General features: G+C 46.7%; 5 protein-coding genes across 5 annotated transcripts; 3 read left to right on the top strand and 2 right to left on the bottom strand.

The window, feature by feature from the left end:
- Nucleotides 1–521: 521 nt before the first annotated feature.
- On the top strand, nucleotides 522–917 carry C8R40DRAFT_1226931 (uncharacterized protein; the record flags this gene model as incomplete). Its single annotated transcript, XM_046233315.1, has 1 exon — nucleotides 522–917. One exon carries the CDS (start codon nucleotides 522–524, stop codon nucleotides 915–917), a length of 396 nt encoding a protein of 131 aa, XP_046078837.1.
- Nucleotides 918–2103: 1186 nt separating this feature from the next.
- Nucleotides 2104–3003, bottom strand: C8R40DRAFT_1075376 (uncharacterized protein; the record flags this gene model as incomplete). The annotated part of the gene is made up of 1 exon (XM_046226853.1): nucleotides 2104–3003. The coding sequence occupies one exon, from the start codon at nucleotides 3001–3003 to the stop codon at nucleotides 2104–2106; it is 900 nt and encodes a 299-aa protein (XP_046078836.1).
- Nucleotides 3004–12078: 9075 nt separating this feature from the next.
- C8R40DRAFT_1178704 (uncharacterized protein) lies at nucleotides 12079–13302 on the top strand (the record flags this gene model as incomplete). The annotated part of the gene is made up of 3 exons (XM_046232909.1): nucleotides 12079–12364; nucleotides 12419–12774; nucleotides 12832–13302. 3 exons carry the CDS (start codon nucleotides 12079–12081, stop codon nucleotides 13300–13302), a joined length of 1113 nt encoding a protein of 370 aa, XP_046078835.1.
- A 472-nt stretch (nucleotides 13303–13774) lies between these two features.
- C8R40DRAFT_1075374 (putative arginase) lies at nucleotides 13775–15142 on the top strand (the record flags this gene model as incomplete). Its single annotated transcript, XM_046226852.1, has 5 exons — nucleotides 13775–13822; nucleotides 13876–14267; nucleotides 14373–14910; nucleotides 14986–15067; nucleotides 15126–15142. The coding sequence occupies 5 exons, from the start codon at nucleotides 13775–13777 to the stop codon at nucleotides 15140–15142; spliced, it is 1077 nt and encodes a 358-aa protein (XP_046078834.1).
- Nucleotides 15143–15802: 660 nt separating this feature from the next.
- C8R40DRAFT_1164236 (pyridoxal phosphate-dependent transferase) lies at nucleotides 15803–18279 on the bottom strand (the record flags this gene model as incomplete). Its single annotated transcript, XM_046230464.1, has 14 exons — nucleotides 15803–15863; nucleotides 15980–16200; nucleotides 16277–16481; nucleotides 16534–16640; nucleotides 16696–16728; nucleotides 16797–16883; nucleotides 16946–17017; nucleotides 17085–17150; nucleotides 17214–17246; nucleotides 17330–17342; nucleotides 17502–17578; nucleotides 17650–17795; nucleotides 17854–18145; nucleotides 18214–18279. The coding sequence occupies 14 exons, from the start codon at nucleotides 18277–18279 to the stop codon at nucleotides 15803–15805; spliced, it is 1479 nt and encodes a 492-aa protein (XP_046078833.1).
- Between the last annotated feature and the right edge of the window lie 917 nt (nucleotides 18280–19196).

Below are 19196 nucleotides of genomic sequence, written 5' to 3'. Positions count from 1 at the left end.
TGACCACTCCTATTTACTACTCAATCACCTTATATACTTGATACTGCCGTTTGAACTCCCTTAGTTGTTTTCCTTATCAACTGAGGTGAGATTACTTATTTTTCTTTCCTTCATCTAGCTTTACTAAAGTACTATAGATTTCATTCAACAGGTACATAGAAATGCTATACAGTTGTTTTCCTTATCAACTGAGATTTCATTCAACATTTAAGCCAATGTGAGGTAGACAGGAGAGCAGGTAGCAACGCGATACCGAAGGGGTCTCCAAACGGCACTGTTGGGAGATACTTTCCCTATTACTGCCGATTCATTCCGGACTCACGTGACTTCACTTACTTATATTCTTTTTCGCACGTTCATCCCTCAGTTTCTACTTAGTACTTTGTTGGTTCAACACTGAGGACTTCGATTGTATCGCTCTTCATATAGATATTTGACCTCTAAGAGGCACTAACGGATAATTCATGCAAATTTGAATGGACTCCAGAGGATTTCCATGAATACTGCGAGGAGGCAGTGCAATGGGGTATACTGTCGACGTCAGTGATATCGGCCGGGCGCAGGATGCAGATGAGTGGGGAAGAGATACAGAGGTGGGTGGGGCGTTGCTGGTGGTGATATTCACGAGAATCGATGTTGTGGATCGAGATGTGATTGAGAAAAAGGCTAGGACAGTCGTTCAAGGAATGTTACCCCAGTTACAGCAATCATCTTCATCACCGTTAACGACTCCTCCGACTCCTCCTCACTTGCCTAAACTCTCCACTCCTATCGCTCACCGCCTCCTGCAACCTCCATCCGCCCAGAAGCCTCTTCCCCTCCAATCAATCGGCAATATCGTGAAATTCAGTATGGAAGACCTCCGTGAATCATTCCTCCGAGTTGAAGAATTCTGGTACGAACCAGAGGTCGCCTAAGCTTGTGGAGGTTGGATTGAGCTATTGATCGTGGCTGTAGAACAGTACGATGGTTCTGTGATCAAATTGGTGAAAGATGCGGATTCGCCGGAGGAGGCATTCGTCGCAGGGATTTCTTCTACTTTCTCCCATAGATCCTCCTGCATCTCCGCCAGATCCTCCTTTGTCTTCTAAGAGCAACTGGACCATCTAGCGCGAGCGTGATATATGGAGGATCTACCTCGTCAATGCCCGGGATTATCCCAACAGGCTTACACTTACCCAGGCCAGAAGTTGTTTGTCCATTACACGTTATGATGATCCGTACTGTGGTTTCTTATCGTGGAGCTTACTGTCTATGAGACGGTCGTGTCTCGGATGCGTAGGCTTATGTAGAATGTTCAAACGAAGGATTCAGGAACGGGTGGGTCCCTTATGGCCTACATCAGAGATCTTGGTCAACGAGGAGGGGAGAGAACATAAGAGTATGGAATATGTCTGCGGATTGGAACCCGGAAGAAGAGTATGCATGTGAGGATGTGAATGTTTCTGGGTACGGTAAGCATGCAGAGGAGGCGGAAATGAACAGGACCAGTATGGACATGACGATGAAGCTCCATTAATATTAGTGTTATTACTAAAGGCGACGAGAACGAGCACTTGGACAATGGCTGGGGAAGGAAACAGTGCGAATGCGAAGTGGTCTCTGGATCTTCGGAATGGGACTTAGGATGGTGAGAGAGGAGTGGAATTAACGAACAGTGGAACACGTGGATTCTGACTGGGAAGAAGAGGGAGAAGGAGAAGGAGGACATCACCCCAAGTTGCTGGAGAGACCGAACATGCAAAGGAATATATGTAAGTAACATACACGGTAAGTGAGGACGGACGTTCGTTTTCTTTCGGTGCCTTTGTCCCCTCTCATATTTCTCAGACGGGTTGAAATGGAGATGTAAATATAAATGAGAAGGACAATACGGATAGGGCCTCTTGATTAGCGGGTGATGTTTTGGTTCTCGGGGATTTTCTTTCTTTCTTGGTCTTTTGAGTTTTCTTTTGAACCTCCTCTTAGGCCGCCTTACGCTAATCGGAGATGGATAGAAAGCAAGTAAATGGAAAAAAATCCAATATTATTCACCTATTTGACCATTGTACGCGATCCGTAGACTACTGTAGACTAGCTATGAAATACGTCCTACCTCGAACGCTACTGTGTTGGAGTCTGTTCAGACTCTGCTACATGATGATATTTACCTTCAAGCAACCATTCTACAGCCATAACATATTGACTGCTATCTGATCCCCTCAGAGCTTTCATGGCCAGGTATATTTTGAGCCATTCCCCCAAAACACCCTGAGCCAATACTTGTCCCTCTGGGCCCTTCATCATTTGCATGCAAATCAGGGCAACAGTGATATAGTCCAGGTCATCATTGATAACCAAAATATGAGCCCATGAGAACCCGTACTCTTCGAGGAACATGGCCTGGGTGTGCGAGAGCAACTTGTCAGCGTCACCAAACGTATTGACCAATTGTTTCTTCGCGGCATTGTTGCGGTCGAAGTGAGCTACAAGGCTTGAATCCCGGCCCGGACCCAATTTGATCAAGCGACCCTGGTCGATTCTCGGAGTGTGGTGACTTTGCGCAGTTTCGGAGACATCAGAGCGCGGAATGTCTGACTGTTCAACAATGACCTTTTTAGAGTGCGAGTCGCCGGGAACGGTCACGTTGGAAGCGCTGAAGCCAACGATGGTGCCAAAGAAAATGGTGAATTTTAGGTCTTTTTTAAGGAGACTCATGATTCTAACGTTTGCGACCATGTATTTTTCCTCTTGACCTGGTTCTCTGCATCCAAGCCTGATGACCAGATCACCATTTTTGGAGGTTTCTGTAAAACTACGTATCAGGGCTGCAGCTGACAAGAAGTGTTGCTTCATCTCCTGACGTGGACGTGTAATTTTGGGTTGATCTCCCCCACTCCGTTCAAGCAAATGAGGCACAGCGACCAAGGGACTACTGGTTACCAGAGACACACCGAGGAGAGCAGCGAAAACGATGTACAGATAGAATATTTGGCAAAAGGCTGAGGATCGTCGAAGGAACATCGTGTCGAATCTGAGTTTTTGAGAATATCATCTCATCAGTTTACGATTGCAAAAAAAAGAAAATTGACGATGAGAAAAAGGACGAAAGAGGTGCTTACAGATAGTTAGTTTGGAGGTTACAATGGCAATAAATTTGGCCTGCAGATTTATTGCTCATGCATAGGTTGTCGATTTTCTTGGGTTGAAAGACTAGTTTGGAAAATAAAGATTAATGAACAATACAATCGGAAAAAGGAAGAACAAAGACACTTGCACAGTGCTAACGCTGACCGGTTGACCAGTGGTGTTGAGCGTCGGATGTCCAAATCGATTCCACCTTATTTTCACCTTATACATAGCTATATTTGCCTCCGGGCTCTGAGTCGGAGTCCACAGCCACTCGCGATCGCCGGCTGTGTGAGGCTATGTGGTGTCCGTCTACAGGCTTATGATTTCATTCAAGCAGAATGCCCAGAGAAAGCCATCGGGACCTACAGAGCCAAGTATAACGGATACTGGTCATCAAGAGCAGGGAAAACTATAGGTAGAAGCTGATTTTATTACTCTCTTCGTCATTTCATTCATTCAAAAAGATGACTCACCTTGGACTGGTTGCTACTAATTTGTTAGAGATGTTCAAAGGTAGTCCGACTCAGTTTTCAATGTTTTTGACAATTGTAACAGATATACTCGGCGTTTTGCATACTCTTTTCTGTTTAAACAGTTTGCACCTGGATCCGATGAGGGTGGATAGGGTGAATGATCACTTACCTTCTTTAGAAAACCCCTATCCTCTTCCAAAACACGATACTTAATCCAACACCGGTACAGCTACTTTTACCAGCACACATGTCTTGACTGCTAGCAATATTTGGAGCTGGTCAGACCGTGTTTTTACAACGCGGAGTACAATCTAGTAGAGTGATAGCTATGTGACCCATTGGTCATTACATATACTCAAACAGCGACCTATGCGCAGACAAGTTATTAAAAAATGAAATCAGGTAAGAGATCACTTCAATTAACGGATATATTCAATGCTCACCTTATTCCTCTTGCCAAGAAGCATCAGTTCGAGATTCAGCACTATCAAAATATACATAAACCTTACCTCACGTTTGCTAGGAGTGGTTTCCTTCAGCATTCACGTTACAAGGTGTTCAAGGGACTCCGGGGATGTATTTACTGTGTGATCTGCAGGCTCCTTGACATAGTAAGTGCGGTAGGGTGAAAATAGATGCAATTGTCCTCTTCAGGCTATTGCATCTGGCTGCTCATATAGTCTGAATGAATTGAGGAACTGAAAAGACACATATACTTAGTGCTACACTGACCGGTACAGGTGTTCCTACTAGTATGTCATCGAGATCAGGGGGGCGCCCTGGGTGTGAAATTGGTCTGCGTTGGGTGAAGGACAAAAGTACCACTTACCACCAATTATGCAAACCCTTGCACCCTTCAAAATAGCAAAAGACTAAACGGCGTATTTTCTGATCATTGTACTCAGGAGCGGTACAAACTACTTGCATGTAGAATATTTGGACTAGACAATTGAGCATCTTAGAAGAAAGTGTGAGGGGTATGGCTTCTATAATGAAAACCTGACCATCAGTCTGTGTATTCGCAGAAAAATTTTCTCGTATCCGTACGTACTCTTTTCGCATCCAGTACAAATCATGTTTACTGACTCGGGCGCGAACCAGGTTGTCATGCAATGCTTGTTCCAATTCGGAGATGATTCCTGACTAAATGGGGTTTGACCAAGAGCTTTCGGAAAGTTCAACGTTCACCATCAACAAGTTCCCTGCCCCCTCTATACCGATGCCACCCAGAACACTCGAATTGACGACATCGCAAATAAAGCAGTTTGTGAAGGTTTGTGAAGTTTGGCAAAACAAAAAAGGATCCTGCAGGAAGCAGTTCATGAATACCTGCCTTGAGTTTAAGATTGTTTCGTTACTGTGAGTTTCGTGACTTTAACCCATGTCATACCTCTGTCTTAATATGAGAAGGGACGTTGTGATGATCGTGCGACGTAAAGAGCTTGAAAAGAGCCTAATAATCACTGATCAGCCTAACAAGGAGTTAGTGGAACCGCTTTGCTGTCATGCCTCACCCCAAGTTCCTTAGCCCATAAGCTCTCTAGCATAGCTCCCGATCTCCTCAGACCCCTTCCATGAATCCCTGAGAACACTTCAAACGTCCCACAGACCTCCTTACCGCTAGAACCACCTCCGCAACCCTTAGCTCCCCTCCATTCAACCGAATCATTCCACGACAGGGTCCTGGAACCCCGTACATGCGTCCATCATTCCATCCTCATGTACTTAGAATCCCCATTAAGTGCTCGCTTCATACCATGTCTCCTTGTTAACTTCCCCATACGTATTTAATCAGTCCAGGAGCGTTCAGAAGCCCAGCTTGGTATATTTTGAACACACACCCTTTTGCATAGGTCCAGTCCCTGTCCCTTTGTACCTGCTAACCATACGGATTTCTCTTTACTCTCTGTTTCTCTACCTCTGTTTCTCTCTACTTCTGTCTATTGTCTCTCTGATCGTCCATACGATCGAATATACGCTTTCACTTCGAAGTCTAAGCCTTCCGAGTGAGTCTCCGAGCTCCCTCGAACATTACTAAAGCTCCCCAACGCCTACCCGCTTGGTGAGTTACCCTTCCCCAAACCTCCCAGAGCTCCCTAGCTACTTCGTAAGCTTCGGGACCTCGATCTAGGTAACGTCGAAGCTACCCCTCACGTCGAACTACGTATTGCTTCTCCGTTACCACCTCCCACACTCGAGGACGACCATCCTCAAACCTAGTCCCCAGGGACCTACCCTCCCTGGCATATCCCTTCTCGGGAGCTTACACCCTTGAGACCCCGTTGCATAAACCACCTACTCGACTCTATATTGACGTTCTAGCGAGTACAACTCCTACTACGCAATATCTTACGGTCCCGCACTCGTCCTGAACCTCCCTACGCATTAGGGACCTCCCTGGACCTCCTAGGAACCCCTCAAGGGTCACCATCTCGTCGTTCCAACTACTACTAGGTCATTCCCGTCCTCGGTCGCGGTTCTCGTAGCTCCCTTCGAGCTCCAGCCTGCTCCTAGCACGCTACAACATAAACCTCCACATACCAAAACCTACCCTAAGACCTATTTTGACCCAGGTCTTACACAAGGCGATGAGATAGTGTTAACGTAGTGTTAAGCTCAGTTGATATAAAAGCAACTGTATTGTCTAGGTACCTGTTAACGTAGTGTTAAGCTAGCGGGTACCGTTAGTAAATACGGGTATCTAGTTATTAGCGAGCTCACCTCAGTTGATATAAAAGCAACTGAGGGGGCTCGTGTACATCTGTCTGCGTGATCTTACTACAGCTGTACAGTATATGGTAATCACGAACGAAGATCAGCGTATACGAAAGAGGGATAGTGGTTAAAGGTCAAAGCTGTGTATCTGACGTACGGAGTATTCCCCAACACCCCCCCTACTCCGTACGATCTATCCCGAGCATAGATACGAACTTAGAGTGGGTGGTGCCATTGAGTGCCTTGGTGAATATATCCGCAACGTTCTCTCCCGACCTAATCCTCTTGATGTTAACCTCACCGCTTTGCACCTTCTCCCGGACGTAGTGGTGTCGCATCTCGATATGCTTCACCAGAGCGTGTCGTTTTGAGTTTTCTGTGAGACACACCGACCCGAAGTTATCACCCAGCATGTCGATGGGACCTTCCTGGGCTAGGTCCACCTCTGAGAGGAAGGAGGATATCCATACGGCCTGCTGGGTCGCTCTGGAGAGTCCAATGTATTCGGATTCAGTCGTCGATAGCGCCACCGTAGCCTGTCGTTTAGAGCTCCAGGATACAGGTGCCCCCGCCATGAAGAATACATATCCTGATGTTGACCTGTAAGTGTCCTGGCAGCCTGCGTGATCCGAGTCGACATAGGCATAGGGTTTCAAGCCGGGTTCTACCCCCGCCTTGTACACAATCGCATAGTCCAGGGTGTTGAGTATGTACCCCGCCACCCATTCGACACATTCCCAGTGTGCTCGACCCGGGTTCAGTTGGTAACGTGCTAGGAGGCTAGCAGCGAAGGCAAGATCGGGACGTGTACATACCTGTCCCCACAGTATCGAACCTACGACCGCTCTGTACTGTTTGTCAGCCATATACCTATACTCTTCGGCAGGTAATGGTGTCGGTGATTCCTTGAGTTTCACATTCGGCGGTAGCGGTGTATTTCGACGGCGGACGCAATCGAGACCAAAGTGGTTGAGCATGCGCTGGAAGTAGGTTTTCTGAGAGATGGTTATCGCCTTAGTTCCTGGGTCCTGTCGTATCGTCATCCCCAGCAAGACTCCAGTGGTTACCTCGTTTGCCTCCCACCTCTTCCCTAAGTTCGCGATCGCTTTATCTCTACCGGCCCTAGTGGAGGATCCACCACACACGTCGTCCCCGTATGTGCTTGTGATCGTGTACTCATCTTGCATTCGTTTGTACCTGATACATGGGTCTGCTCTGGATGTTGTATATCCGTCGGCTTTGTATCCAGCTGACAGCGTGGCCTGCCAGTCATGGCTGCCCTGCATAGTCCCGTAGATTGACTTCTTCAACTTACATACGAGATGTTCCGACCCGGGTTCGGTGAATCCTTCGGGCTGCTTCATGTATACGTCGTGGGTGATAGGGCTGTTTAGGAAAGCTGCCGTGAAATCCACTTGGAATAGTGAGAGTTTGAGTGTCGCAGTAATCGCCAGTACCAATCGTACGGATTCCATCCTTGCTACCCCGCCGTATGTTTTGTCGTAGTCGAGCCCCTGGATCTGGGTATATCCCTGTGCTACATATCGGGCCTTCCTTTTCAGCAAGTTCCCCGTCGCGTCGAACTTAATAGCATATGTCCAACGGCCTCCCATAAGATTTGCATTCGGTGGCAGTGGGACAAGTTCCCAGCATTCCTTCTGTTTCAGGGTCCTGACTTCGGCTTCCATTGGGGCTGTCCAGAGGTCGGGTCGTCGCATTGCCTGCTTGTATGACTGTGGTACCCATAATTCCCCCGACGTTGCTGCAAAGGCAAATGGATGTTGGGCTATCATTGCTACTGGTGTCTCGTCCGTCCAACTTTCCCTCCTTTCCGACGCTGCTCTCTCTCGATCTTTATACTCTTCGCTCTCTAGGTATCTGCGCGATGGTACGTGTTCCCTTCCACTTCGGCGTGGTGGTTCTGGCAGTTGGACTGGTGCTAGTGGCTGTCGATCTATTCCCGGATGGGTTTCCGCTGGCAATTGAGTCGGTTCAATGGGTTGTTGATGGCCGTTCTCGTCATTTCCGGGGTTTATTGCAGGGCTGTCAGGTCGTGTATCTTGTGGAGTTGGGGGAATTTCGCTCGTTTCTTCATCGCCCTCATGTTCGTTATCCCCCCTCGGTCGCGTTCGGTGTGGTATACCTTCTTCGAAGGTAACATCATGCGATTCCTCGACTTTCTTTGTTTCCGGTATCCACAGCCGGTAACCTCTCCTCCCCATGTACCCCAGTAGCTTTCCTTTTACAGCCTGTCTTCCCAGCTTTCCATCTGTTCGTCTCCTTGGTAGTGTAGCCCAGCAGTCACACCCGAACGGTCTTAGATGTGCTACGTCGTGTCGCTTCTGCGTCCAGGCCTCAACCGGAACCGTGTCTGGGAATCGTGAGGATGGGACGAAGTTATTGGTGTATATGAAGGTGTTCGACGCTTCGCCCCAGAATGAATATGGCAGGCCTGCTTCCTCTAGTAAGGTACGAGTACCGTCCATTACTGTTCTGAATGCTCGCTCAGCAACCCCATTCGCTGCAGAAGAGTCGTGCGGTACTTTCTCAATGATAATCCCGTGTTCTTTACAGTAGGCATCCACCAGACCGTTGTTGAGTTCGCCTCCTCCGTCAATTCGGATGATCCTCAGTTGCTTCCCCGTTTGTTTTTCCGCCATTACGCGGTACTCGTGTAGCGCCTTCAGTCCCGTCTCCTTCCGCTTGTTGTTGAGGTAATATGGTACCCTGAACGATGACTTCCCGTCGGTGCAGAGCATGAGGTACGTCGCTCCACCTCGGCTTTGCGTTCTCGATGGCCCAAACAAGTCCATGTGCACCCTCTCTAGGACCTCGGACTCATGCGTTAATACTTCGTCGAATGGTCGTCTTATTGCTTTGCCGTATAAGCAGTCTTCGCACATTCCGTGAATCCTTTTGTTTGTGATGCTCAATCCGTCGACTAGCTTGCGGTTCGCCATTCGAAGTATCCGTTTGATTGCAATGTGTCCGAATCGTCTATGCCAGGTGATTATATCTACTGGCCTGTCCCTCGTCCTTGAGTAGTTGACTATCGTCCTTCCCGACTCCAGTACCTCAATTTCATACATTTTATCGCGTCCAAAACCTTGCATTATAGTCTCGCCGCTCGAGTTCCTCACCGTCATTATTCCCACTCCCCATTCTCCTCGCATACCTCGGCTGTCAAGCGTCGGTATAGATATCAGGTTGTGCCCGAACGACGGCGTATGCTTTACCCCTCGTAGCTGTATTATTCTCTCTTCATCCTGTATTCGTGTGACGAATTGGACCGTTCCGGTACCCAGGATCTCAAACCTCCCTGTGTCGCCTGATATTGCACTACTCCCTGCTTGTCCATGTACCTCGGTATACTCGATGAAATCAGACCGTTGGACCCAACAGTGTTCGGATGCTCCCGAGTCAAGAAACGTTTTTATTCTCGGTATTGGGTTTGCATACAGGGGTGTGTTGCCGTGGCAGGCCATGCACTCCGGCCTGGGTACAGTTTTGTAGTCAAGTACGTTATTATCTACGTCCCTATCCCTTTTCTCCCACTGATGCCCCTCCCTTAGAATGGGATCAACCTGCCTGGTTGTCGGGTCAGTGGGTGATTCGGGTGGCTGGACGGATTCAAACGTACTTGATTGGCCGCTCGCTCGGGCTGCCATCACATAGGTTGCCATAGGTGTGGATACCTCTTCGGTGTCGTCTGGGTTAGCCGAATTCGCGTTCGTTCCCGCCTTTTTGCTCGTGAATCCTTGCTTAGGACCCTGACCTTCCATTCCTCCCCCTTTTGCCCAGCATTTCTTAGCTATGTGCCCTGGTTTTCCACAGTTGTGGCAGGTGATTACTGGCTTACTTCCGGTACGTGTTTGGTTTTGTGGTGCAGGGTTGTTGGGCTGATTGTGTGCTGCCATCAGGGCTTTTACCCTCTTCGTGTCCCGCTCCTCCTCTTTTCGTTCCTCCTCTTTCTCATACCACAAAGTATGGAGGTACGTGAACGCTTCTGTGCTCGATACCCCCGGGACGCTCCGAACATCTTGCTTCCACCCTGACGGCATTGACGAGATCACGATTCTGCGGAATTGTGCATCTGTCGCTGTCCCTCCCAAGTCGTGCACCTTTTTCAGGAGGTTACGCATCTTCTTTTCATGGTCCTCCATCGTGGTCTCCGGGTCGTACTTTTCTTGGCGGAGATTCGTATCGGCTAAATGTATGCGCTGTTCGTCCCTCTTTTCGAACCGTCTGATCAGTTCCTGCCAGATTTCTGATGCTCTTTTAGTTTCGTCTATTCCAAGCCCGACAGGGTCCGTAATATTCGATACAATAGCTCCAGCTACTAGCCTATCGCGGGCCTCCCATTCTTCTGGGTACGGGGTTGGACTGAATAGTGGAGTCGTGAGTTGAGCAGGTGGGTATATTGGTCCGGGGTATTTGTTTGGGCGTGCGATTGTTCCATCGAGGTATCCGGTTAGTCCCTTCGACTGCACCGCGAAAAGAACTTCCCGTTTAAACGGTCTCCAATTGTCTTCACCGACGAGCTGTTTCTCGTCCGGGAGTCTCGGTATATTCGGGCTGTTTCCGAACGACATTTCTAACTCTTTGGGTTGAGTACCTTTATTTTTCTATGCTCGGTTAGAGTTCGAGTCTCATAATCTGTTAACGTAGTGTTAAGCTCAGTTGATATAAAAGCAACTGTATTGTCTAGGTACCTGTTAACGTAGTGTTAAGCTAGCGGGTACCGTTAGTAAATACGGGTATCTAGTTATTAGCGAGCTCACCTCAGTTGATATAAAAGCAACTGAGGGGGCTCGTGTACATCTGTCTGCGTGATCTTACTACAGCTGTACAGTATATGGTAATCACGAACGAAGATCAGCGTATACGAAAGAGGGATAGTGGTTAAAGGTCAAAGCTGTGTATCTGACGTACGGAGTATTCCCCAACAGATAGATGAGGTTTGAGTACAGCCACTAGGTGCATTCACAATTCCAACAGAGGTCCAACCGCGCCTGTTTGTCATTTTGCTAGTAGATTCTTTCCGGTAGCCCAAGGATGATATGGGTAAGATGTCACTTTGAAATGATGACTGGGATAGAGGGGTGGACATTGAGGGCGCAGATCATACGTACCGACCGTTTGGTATTATTAAACATGCAAGTAGTCTGATTGTTGACATCACATACGGTGCACTAGTGTCTGTTACATGGCTGGATAAGTACCCACTTCTCATTGACCAAGCCGAAATAACGTCCTGCAAGTTGTCACAATTCTGAGCTCCAAATATAGTAGCTTGATGATAGCAACTCCACCCGAGTTATAGCCGTACAAGAAATATTGATAACATCATCCAGCGTACACGATCACGCACACAGATAACAACAATTAGCAATTAACTCAAACCTTGTTTCTTCTCTTAACCTCTACAAACACCAACCAAATATCCAGCAATGGTAAGTTGTTCCACTCTGCTGTCATCTTGATTGATAATACCACATACTGATTGTTTTCCTGCCTTGTGTGTTTAAATTTGTTTGCCACCGGATCGAAGTCTATACAGGATAAAGAATCTTCAGGTCAGTTAGATATTCAATGATAACTCTGTATATTCACATTGTCATTCAAATCAGACAATAAGCACCTCTATTCCCATAACAAGGACATCAAGTTCACTCTACCGCATTGGATGATAACTTCAGGTTGCATCCGAGACTGGTCTCAAGTTAAGGATGGAGCTGTCCTCAAGGTCTCCTGGCCTCAGGCTGCCGGAAGGACCAGGATGTTCAGTGCATGTACTGGAGATTTTGGTTCTCCGGATCATATCATATCTTTTGAGGCCTGTTATAAAATTGGAAGCCCTGTTTCCAACTCAATATCCCTGTCCTCTGCCAATGACAACCTCGAGAATGTATTCTGGAACTTGCATGGTGCAAAGCCTCCTCCGGTGTATCCAAAGCCTGATTTCCATTCCTTGTGCTTTAGTCTGACTCGAGATGAGGGTGAAACTTTGGAAAACTGCACCAGTGCATTTGAACTCATGGAATGTTTGCTTCACTCAATACTAGGTCTGAGATATTTCCTATACTTTGGTGTGGATGAGCACTGAAAGTTGAATTTAGGATGGTTAGACCTATACCAACATGGTTTCGTGCATAGGGATATCAGCATTGGCAACATACTCAAATTGAAATCAGCAGCAACTGCTTTTCGAAGGGACTTCTCTGCGCTCCCCGTTCGCAATTTGATTCTTCCATCTTCGACCAAAGACATCGGTTCTTTGAACTCTTTTCCTGAACTTATTACCGCCATCGAAAATGACAAGCATAGATCAATTGCCGATATTGCTTACAAAATCCACAAACACGCGCAAGAGTTCACCTCAGGTGCTGGGTGTAAAGCGATTTGGACAGATGGGGATATGGGTGAGGGTATGGCAGGATATTTCAAAAGATTGGCACACGATGGTACCGTGTCGGTGAGTGTTTTTTCTCGAATTTTTCATTGTCTCAATAATACTGATTCTGTTTCCAAGGGGACGCCTCAGTTCATATCCAAGTGGTTCTTAAATGAATCCAAGAACAAGATTCAATCTCCAGCTGATGATATAGAGTCTTTCTTATGGGTTGGTCTCTGGTCAACCTTAAGAAACACAAAGTTTCCGAAGAGTGCAAAGAAGGAAATACGATGGTCCCAGAGCATTGCTGAAGGCTATACTTTTCGTGAGACCACAGCAATTGATATACAGGAGGCTCTCGATGACATCAAGGATGGCTTTCCACAGCCATACAGCAATTTGTTACACACGATGGCTCCTATATTGGATGAGTGGTTTGATGCTATACGCCAACTACGAAAGGACTGGAAACAGGGTTGGAAGACCACAAATCGTGATAGGGCAGAAGATGTAAATCTGCTCTGTCACTCTTTTGCCTATCGCGGAGTCTTGGATTTCATTGAAATCTTCCAGAGGCACAAGGAGGATTTAAAGAAAACAGTATCGTAAATCTCGCTACTATACACAAGTAGATAGAGTCATCCCAGTACATTTTCATATGCTATGGTTTTTGCGAGCTTACAGCCAATGATATACGTACAGGACTCTCCGTATAAAACCAGGTAAAGAGTTCCGCTGCCATTTAGCGGTCTATTTCGTGCAATGGTCCTTTTTTGAGTGAATGGTTCTATGCCATACGTAAAGTACGAAGGGATTGGAAATAACTGGAGGTTTAGTTCTTGGGATGCCTGGCGCCGGCACAATCGGCACTCATCTTTGCAAATTGCAGAGGCTTGTGCTCTATGTACCTTCTCGGATCTTGCTGGTACAGCTCACCAGAAATGCTATAAATACGGTCTCCTCAAATTTCCTCCGTCCTTTCAACCCGGAACTCACTCCATTTCCCCAAACGAATTGCTCAGAAATATTGTCCTCCTTCCTTTGACTATATTCGTATATTCAACGATACATTATCATTATCATGACATCTGAACTTGCTCAATTCCTGAAATCTCCCAAGACCGTCTCTGTGAGTGGCTGCTTTTTCGTTATATTGCCGTTATCCATATCGTGCATTCTCAGATTGTAGGATGTCCCTTCAGCGGCGGCCAGCCTAAAATTGGCGTGGACGAAGGTCCAATACACCTCGTCGAAGCTGGGCTTGTCAATCAACTTCAAGAGCTAGGCTGGAACGTCAAGTTTGATGGGCACCATCAATTTGAAGACATTAAATATACGTTGTCGTCGTCTTCCGCTACTGCTTCGTCGCCTGCGGCTGGTACGGACAACGATACCTCAACAACCTCGAATCATTGGGATCCACCCATTGGCATACTGAAGAACCCGCGTTTGGTTTCACGTGTATGTGAGGAGGTAGCTAAAGTCGTATCAGGACATGCGAAGAAGGGAGAGCTGCCTCTCACATTAGGAGGCGATCATTCGTTGGCGATGGGTACTATTTCCGGGACGTTGGAGTGAGTTATACGAATGCTCCGTCTGTTCCCGGGTTATTCTTTCGAGCTTGAATAGGCCCTGAAACTGTTGAGCGAAGTTTGCTAAATTTGTTATCTCTCCTCTAGTGCCCATCCTAGCGCTGGCGTCATTTGGGTTGATGCGCACGCAGATATCAACACAGCTGCTACCACCGAGTCAGGTAACATCCACGGAATGCCCGTCTCCTTCCTCATGGGACTAGATGGAAACCACCAGGCTTTCTCTGATTACAACAAATCCAATTCCCCTTCTTTAGAGACACCATTCGCTTGGATAAAACCAGTCCTTAAACCATCTTCTATCGTCTATATCGGCCTACGAGACGTTGATTCGGGCGAGAAGAAGATTCTGAAAGATAACGGGATCAAGGCATTTAGTATGCACGATGTGGATCGGTATGGGATCGGCAAAGTCGTTGAGATGGCGTTGGATTATCTGAACGCTGATAACACAAACCCCGATGAAGTTCGGCCAATACACCTTTCATTTGATGTTGATGCTCTTGATCCAAGTGTTGCTCCGTCAACGGGTACTCCTGTCCGCGGAGGACTGACATTTAGAGAGGGTCATTATATCTGCGAGAGGATATGGGAGACTGGGGCGTTGGTTGGGTTGGATTTGATGGTAAGTCCTTTCTATTCCCCTTTCCATTGAAACTAGTTGTTTTGAGGTTCTGATTCATGACTTGGTGTATCACAGGAAGTCAACCCTTCACTAGAAGACGATGTCAGTGTAAAACAGACCGTCGCAGTTGGATGTTCGCTTGTTCGCGCTGCATTGGGTGAGTACTCTATTTCTCAACGCTCTCCTTCTGCTGCCTTCACTCACATTTACACTAGGCGAGACGCTTTTGTAGTTTTTGTAACACGAAGACGAAACGAGTAGCTCGAAGTTGTAAGTGGTCATTGCTAATATCGCAGTTGTATCAGTGTAAAAAGGGTAGGTAGAAGTAAAGACGTACCAAAGAATAACATGGTAAATTGCATGTACCGCGGCTCTGTCAAGGAACCTATCGACGCCTCTGCCACAGCGAATTCTCATCCTGCACCTGTCAGAAGGAGATGGATGATTAGCCCCAGGGATAATCACAAACGTCGTCATATGTCCTTGCTTATTCTTTCATAAGTAGGAACTTGGAAATGCGTACAAGAAAGTGTGATACTGCATGTAACTAGGTAAGAGGACTCGGTATTCGGGAAAAGGAGCCAAGGAAATGGAGAAAAAGAGAACTCAAAGATCGTCAAACTGTAGCTTTGACTCCGACCCAATAAAAGCTTCGCCGCGCACGAAATTTTCAGCTCTTTTACATTCATGCATATTCAACCTGGTCTGCATTCTACACATTTTTCCAAATATAACACCTACTTGGCCTAGTAGTACTTTGTACTATTATTACCACAGTCCACCCATAATACTACTGGCACAGCGGTATGCCATACTGTACCCATTTCATAGTTCTTTATTCAGGAGCCAAAACAAATTATAGAAGGAGGGAAAACGTTAACGGGAAATTTTATTAAACCTGGTCAACGGTCTTGGATGCCAAGTTTATAGGCTCGTCGATGCTCTTCTTGTAACTGTTGAAAAATGGCAAAGGAAAAGTTAATATCCACAAGATCGAGTATGGGGAGGAATGCAAAGTTGGAGAGAAAGAGGTAGGTAGATACAGATAAACTCAAGAGAAAAATCATACCTATGTCCAAAGGCTCTCATTCCCTCCTTCTTCGCCTTCTTTAGCACTCTCGCAATCGCATCAAGTCCTTTATCCAAATCCTCGACCGGCGGGCCGAACGAAAGCCTGACGAAATGATGACAAGGCGAGTTGAACAAATTCCGGCGGTGCGAGGGGTTGATGTCGAAGAAAATCCCGGGAATGACAATCGTTTGCTCTTTGAGGAGCTCTTCAAAGAATGTCTGCGTTCAAACACCGCATATGTATATGATCAATCATGCCTTTATCGACGAGAAGGAAGTGGCTCCCTCAACTCACCAGTCCATTATTTAGGGGTGCCGGCAATTTTTCTAAATTCAACCAGACATAAAACGTCGCATGCGGTGGAACATCTACATCTAGGTGAAGTTCCTTGAGTCTCGCCAAAACATGGTCTCGCTTCATCTTGAAGTGCTTTTGGAGCGCGACTCGTTCGTTCCGCGCGTGTATAGGGTCGAGAAGAGGGATAGCGGCTAGTTGGAGACTGAAAGGTGGTTAGTCGAGGATATTACATTGAAGTATACATGATTACTCACGGATGATTGGCTCCTCCATCCAAGAACGAACCAGACTGGGACAAGGCAGTGACAAGATTTTTCGGTCCGATTACCCAACAGACACGCCAGCCTGGTAGACGCCAGTTCTAATTATGGTATAATTGTTAGTGAGCTGTTCTCTTCTTACCGAAAGACACCAACCTTAGTCAAACCATCTACAATTATAACCGCGTCCTACAAGTAAAAAGATCGTAAAAACCAACGAACAGATGAAGTGGCGAAACAATCAACTGTATACTTACCTGATTGACATCCTCGACGTACTCTGCCGAAGAAATCGACTTGCCAAGATCTTTGTCGTTCTCGGGGTAGATGTACCAGGAGTAGAACTGTCGATATGAGATGTGGCATTTTCAGTTCTAAACAAAACAACGAGTATGTGAAAACGCACTTCATCTAAAATAACAGTCGATCCTTCCCTGCCGAGCGCAACGAGCTCCTTGAGGTCGTTGCCTTTGATTACCTGAATTTTGAGAGCAAGTCAAAGTCGATATAATTTTACAATGACATAAGGTCTATCCCAAACGTACCTGTCCAGTAGGATTCCTGGGATTCGAAGCGAGGATAACAGCCAGACCTTGCGTTGCGATGTCTTTCTGTTAATACAATTTTTGTTTGAATTTCAATGGTTCGGGTATTCAAACAGAAGGAAGACGAACTTTGGTTTGTTGAATGTCCAATTTGTACTTGTTCTATAGTAAATGAGAAGGCGCGGTGGCAACGGTTGATTGAGCGACTGCTGCTGCGGCTATTTAACAGACGGCTTGAAACTTACGCTAGGATCCAAGCTGTCAAGGGAAAGTCAGCTCCCGTTTCAACTCAAATACACAATGAATGAAGAAGGGGGAGATCTCCAGTACAAAAAAAAGAGCAGCACGAAAGAATTTATAATCAAACTCATAGAAAAAACGAAACATGACGATTGCAGAAGAAAATGGTGGACTCACGCAGTAGGAACCGGAACAAGCCTCTTAAATGCGCTCAAAACTTGATCATACGCAGTGTAGTCAGGAATTTGGTAAGACTTCGAAGAGCATATAAAGGGTAAAACGGGCATCAGTCATGGTAATTCGTTCACAAGCTGATATAACTCACAGTATATACATCCCCGATAACAGCTGCGACCCGAGAGAGACCGGCTCGTCCTCCTGGAACAATACACACGTTTTCATATGTGTATTGAGATGCTTTGTTTTGGCGGTACGTGACATTGTATAAGTTCGCTACGGCTTCACGGAGGGCTATAAACAGAACTCGATCATCAGACAATCAAGGCTGTCGACATAGTAACACACATACCTTTGACTCCAGTCGTAGGAGCATACTCCAAACTATCTTCCGGCATCTGGATCGTCTTGGGTCGTTCTGGTGCGTTAGGGATAGGCCCGACTTCGGGAGCGCCTTGACCAAGGTTGGCCCATTCGTGTTGAGCGGTGTAGGAGAACCCATTGGCGATGGCACGTTCGCTGCAATAAATTACACCGGTACTTCCTGGGTGTTGAATTCCTGGTACGGTTTCTTCCTCGGGGTTGACGGTCTCTGGGAGGAGACGAACGCCTTTGGGAGCGTGACCGGCTGATTGACGGAAGATCTATTATAAGGATGGTTATGTTACAGTGAGTATGTAGTGAAAGAGACAGAGAGACTGTAACGACATACTTGATGAGCCTCAGAATCCTTCTCGTGCTTCATGTTCCGCATAACGTCTAGGACCTGGTCAAACATATTCGAGAGTTGAGTGAATGATTTCCCTCGTGGAAGATGCATCGTAGAAAGGGAAGTAAACCGGGAGTGGAAGGAAGGTAGGAATGAAGGGAACGATAAGTAACAAAGAAGAAAGAAACCGAAACAAAGACGTTTTGAGTGGAATTTCAAACGAGTGTACTGTGTTGAGGCGATTGCGTATATAGAGGCTCCAAATACTCGAGGCGAAAGCAGGGCAAAAGCGAGGCAAAAACGGGGGTATGCAAATAGCGAAAAGCACTCTTTCTTCTTGTCCTTTCCTAGTACTTCCGAATATCGAATATGACTCTTTCTGAAAATCGAAAAAACGCCCTCAACCACGCGTACGAGCTAAAAGTCGCCTCGAAGCACTCTGCCAAAGCTCCGAATTCTTCCATTAGACCACGCGCCTCCACGCGTATCTCATTCGAAACGTCCCATCCATCGACAAGCCATCGACTGCATCTGGTCAAATATGATCCGTCTATACATAGCCATCCGTCGTATCCATCGTATCCATCAACCGTTTCGTGCAAATCAAGCACAGGAATAGGAATAGGAAATACAGCGTGTCGTGGATCGTGCCACTGATTACACACAGCGAAAAGCTCTCCTCCGTCCTCATTACTACGTTTTGTTGCCCTGACACCAAAGGGCCCATGGAGAGATCGAACAAACGATGAAACAAGATACGAGAAGAACAAATTCACTCACGACATCCTTGAGCTTTGGCGTCCCAGGACGAGACGAAAAAGGGCTGCCACCGTCGGCAGGGGTGTTGTTTCCACTTTTGCTGAATCCGAAAGGCATTTTCCGCAGTGAATATGAGGTTATTGGATTGTGAATTTTAGTGGTCGTGGTTCAAGTTCAAAAGATGTCTGTCGATGATTGATATTGGTAACAGTCGAAAGATGGCCATT

The sequence above is a fragment of the Lentinula edodes genome (genome assembly GCF_021015755.1).
Source record: "Lentinula edodes strain Le(Bin) 0899 ss11 chromosome Unknown C8R40scaffold_93, whole genome shotgun sequence".
Classification (NCBI taxonomy): domain Eukaryota; kingdom Fungi; phylum Basidiomycota; class Agaricomycetes; order Agaricales; family Omphalotaceae; genus Lentinula; species Lentinula edodes.
The sequence above is the reverse complement of the archived record's forward strand: the minus strand, read 5'-3'. Positions and strand labels throughout refer to the sequence as shown.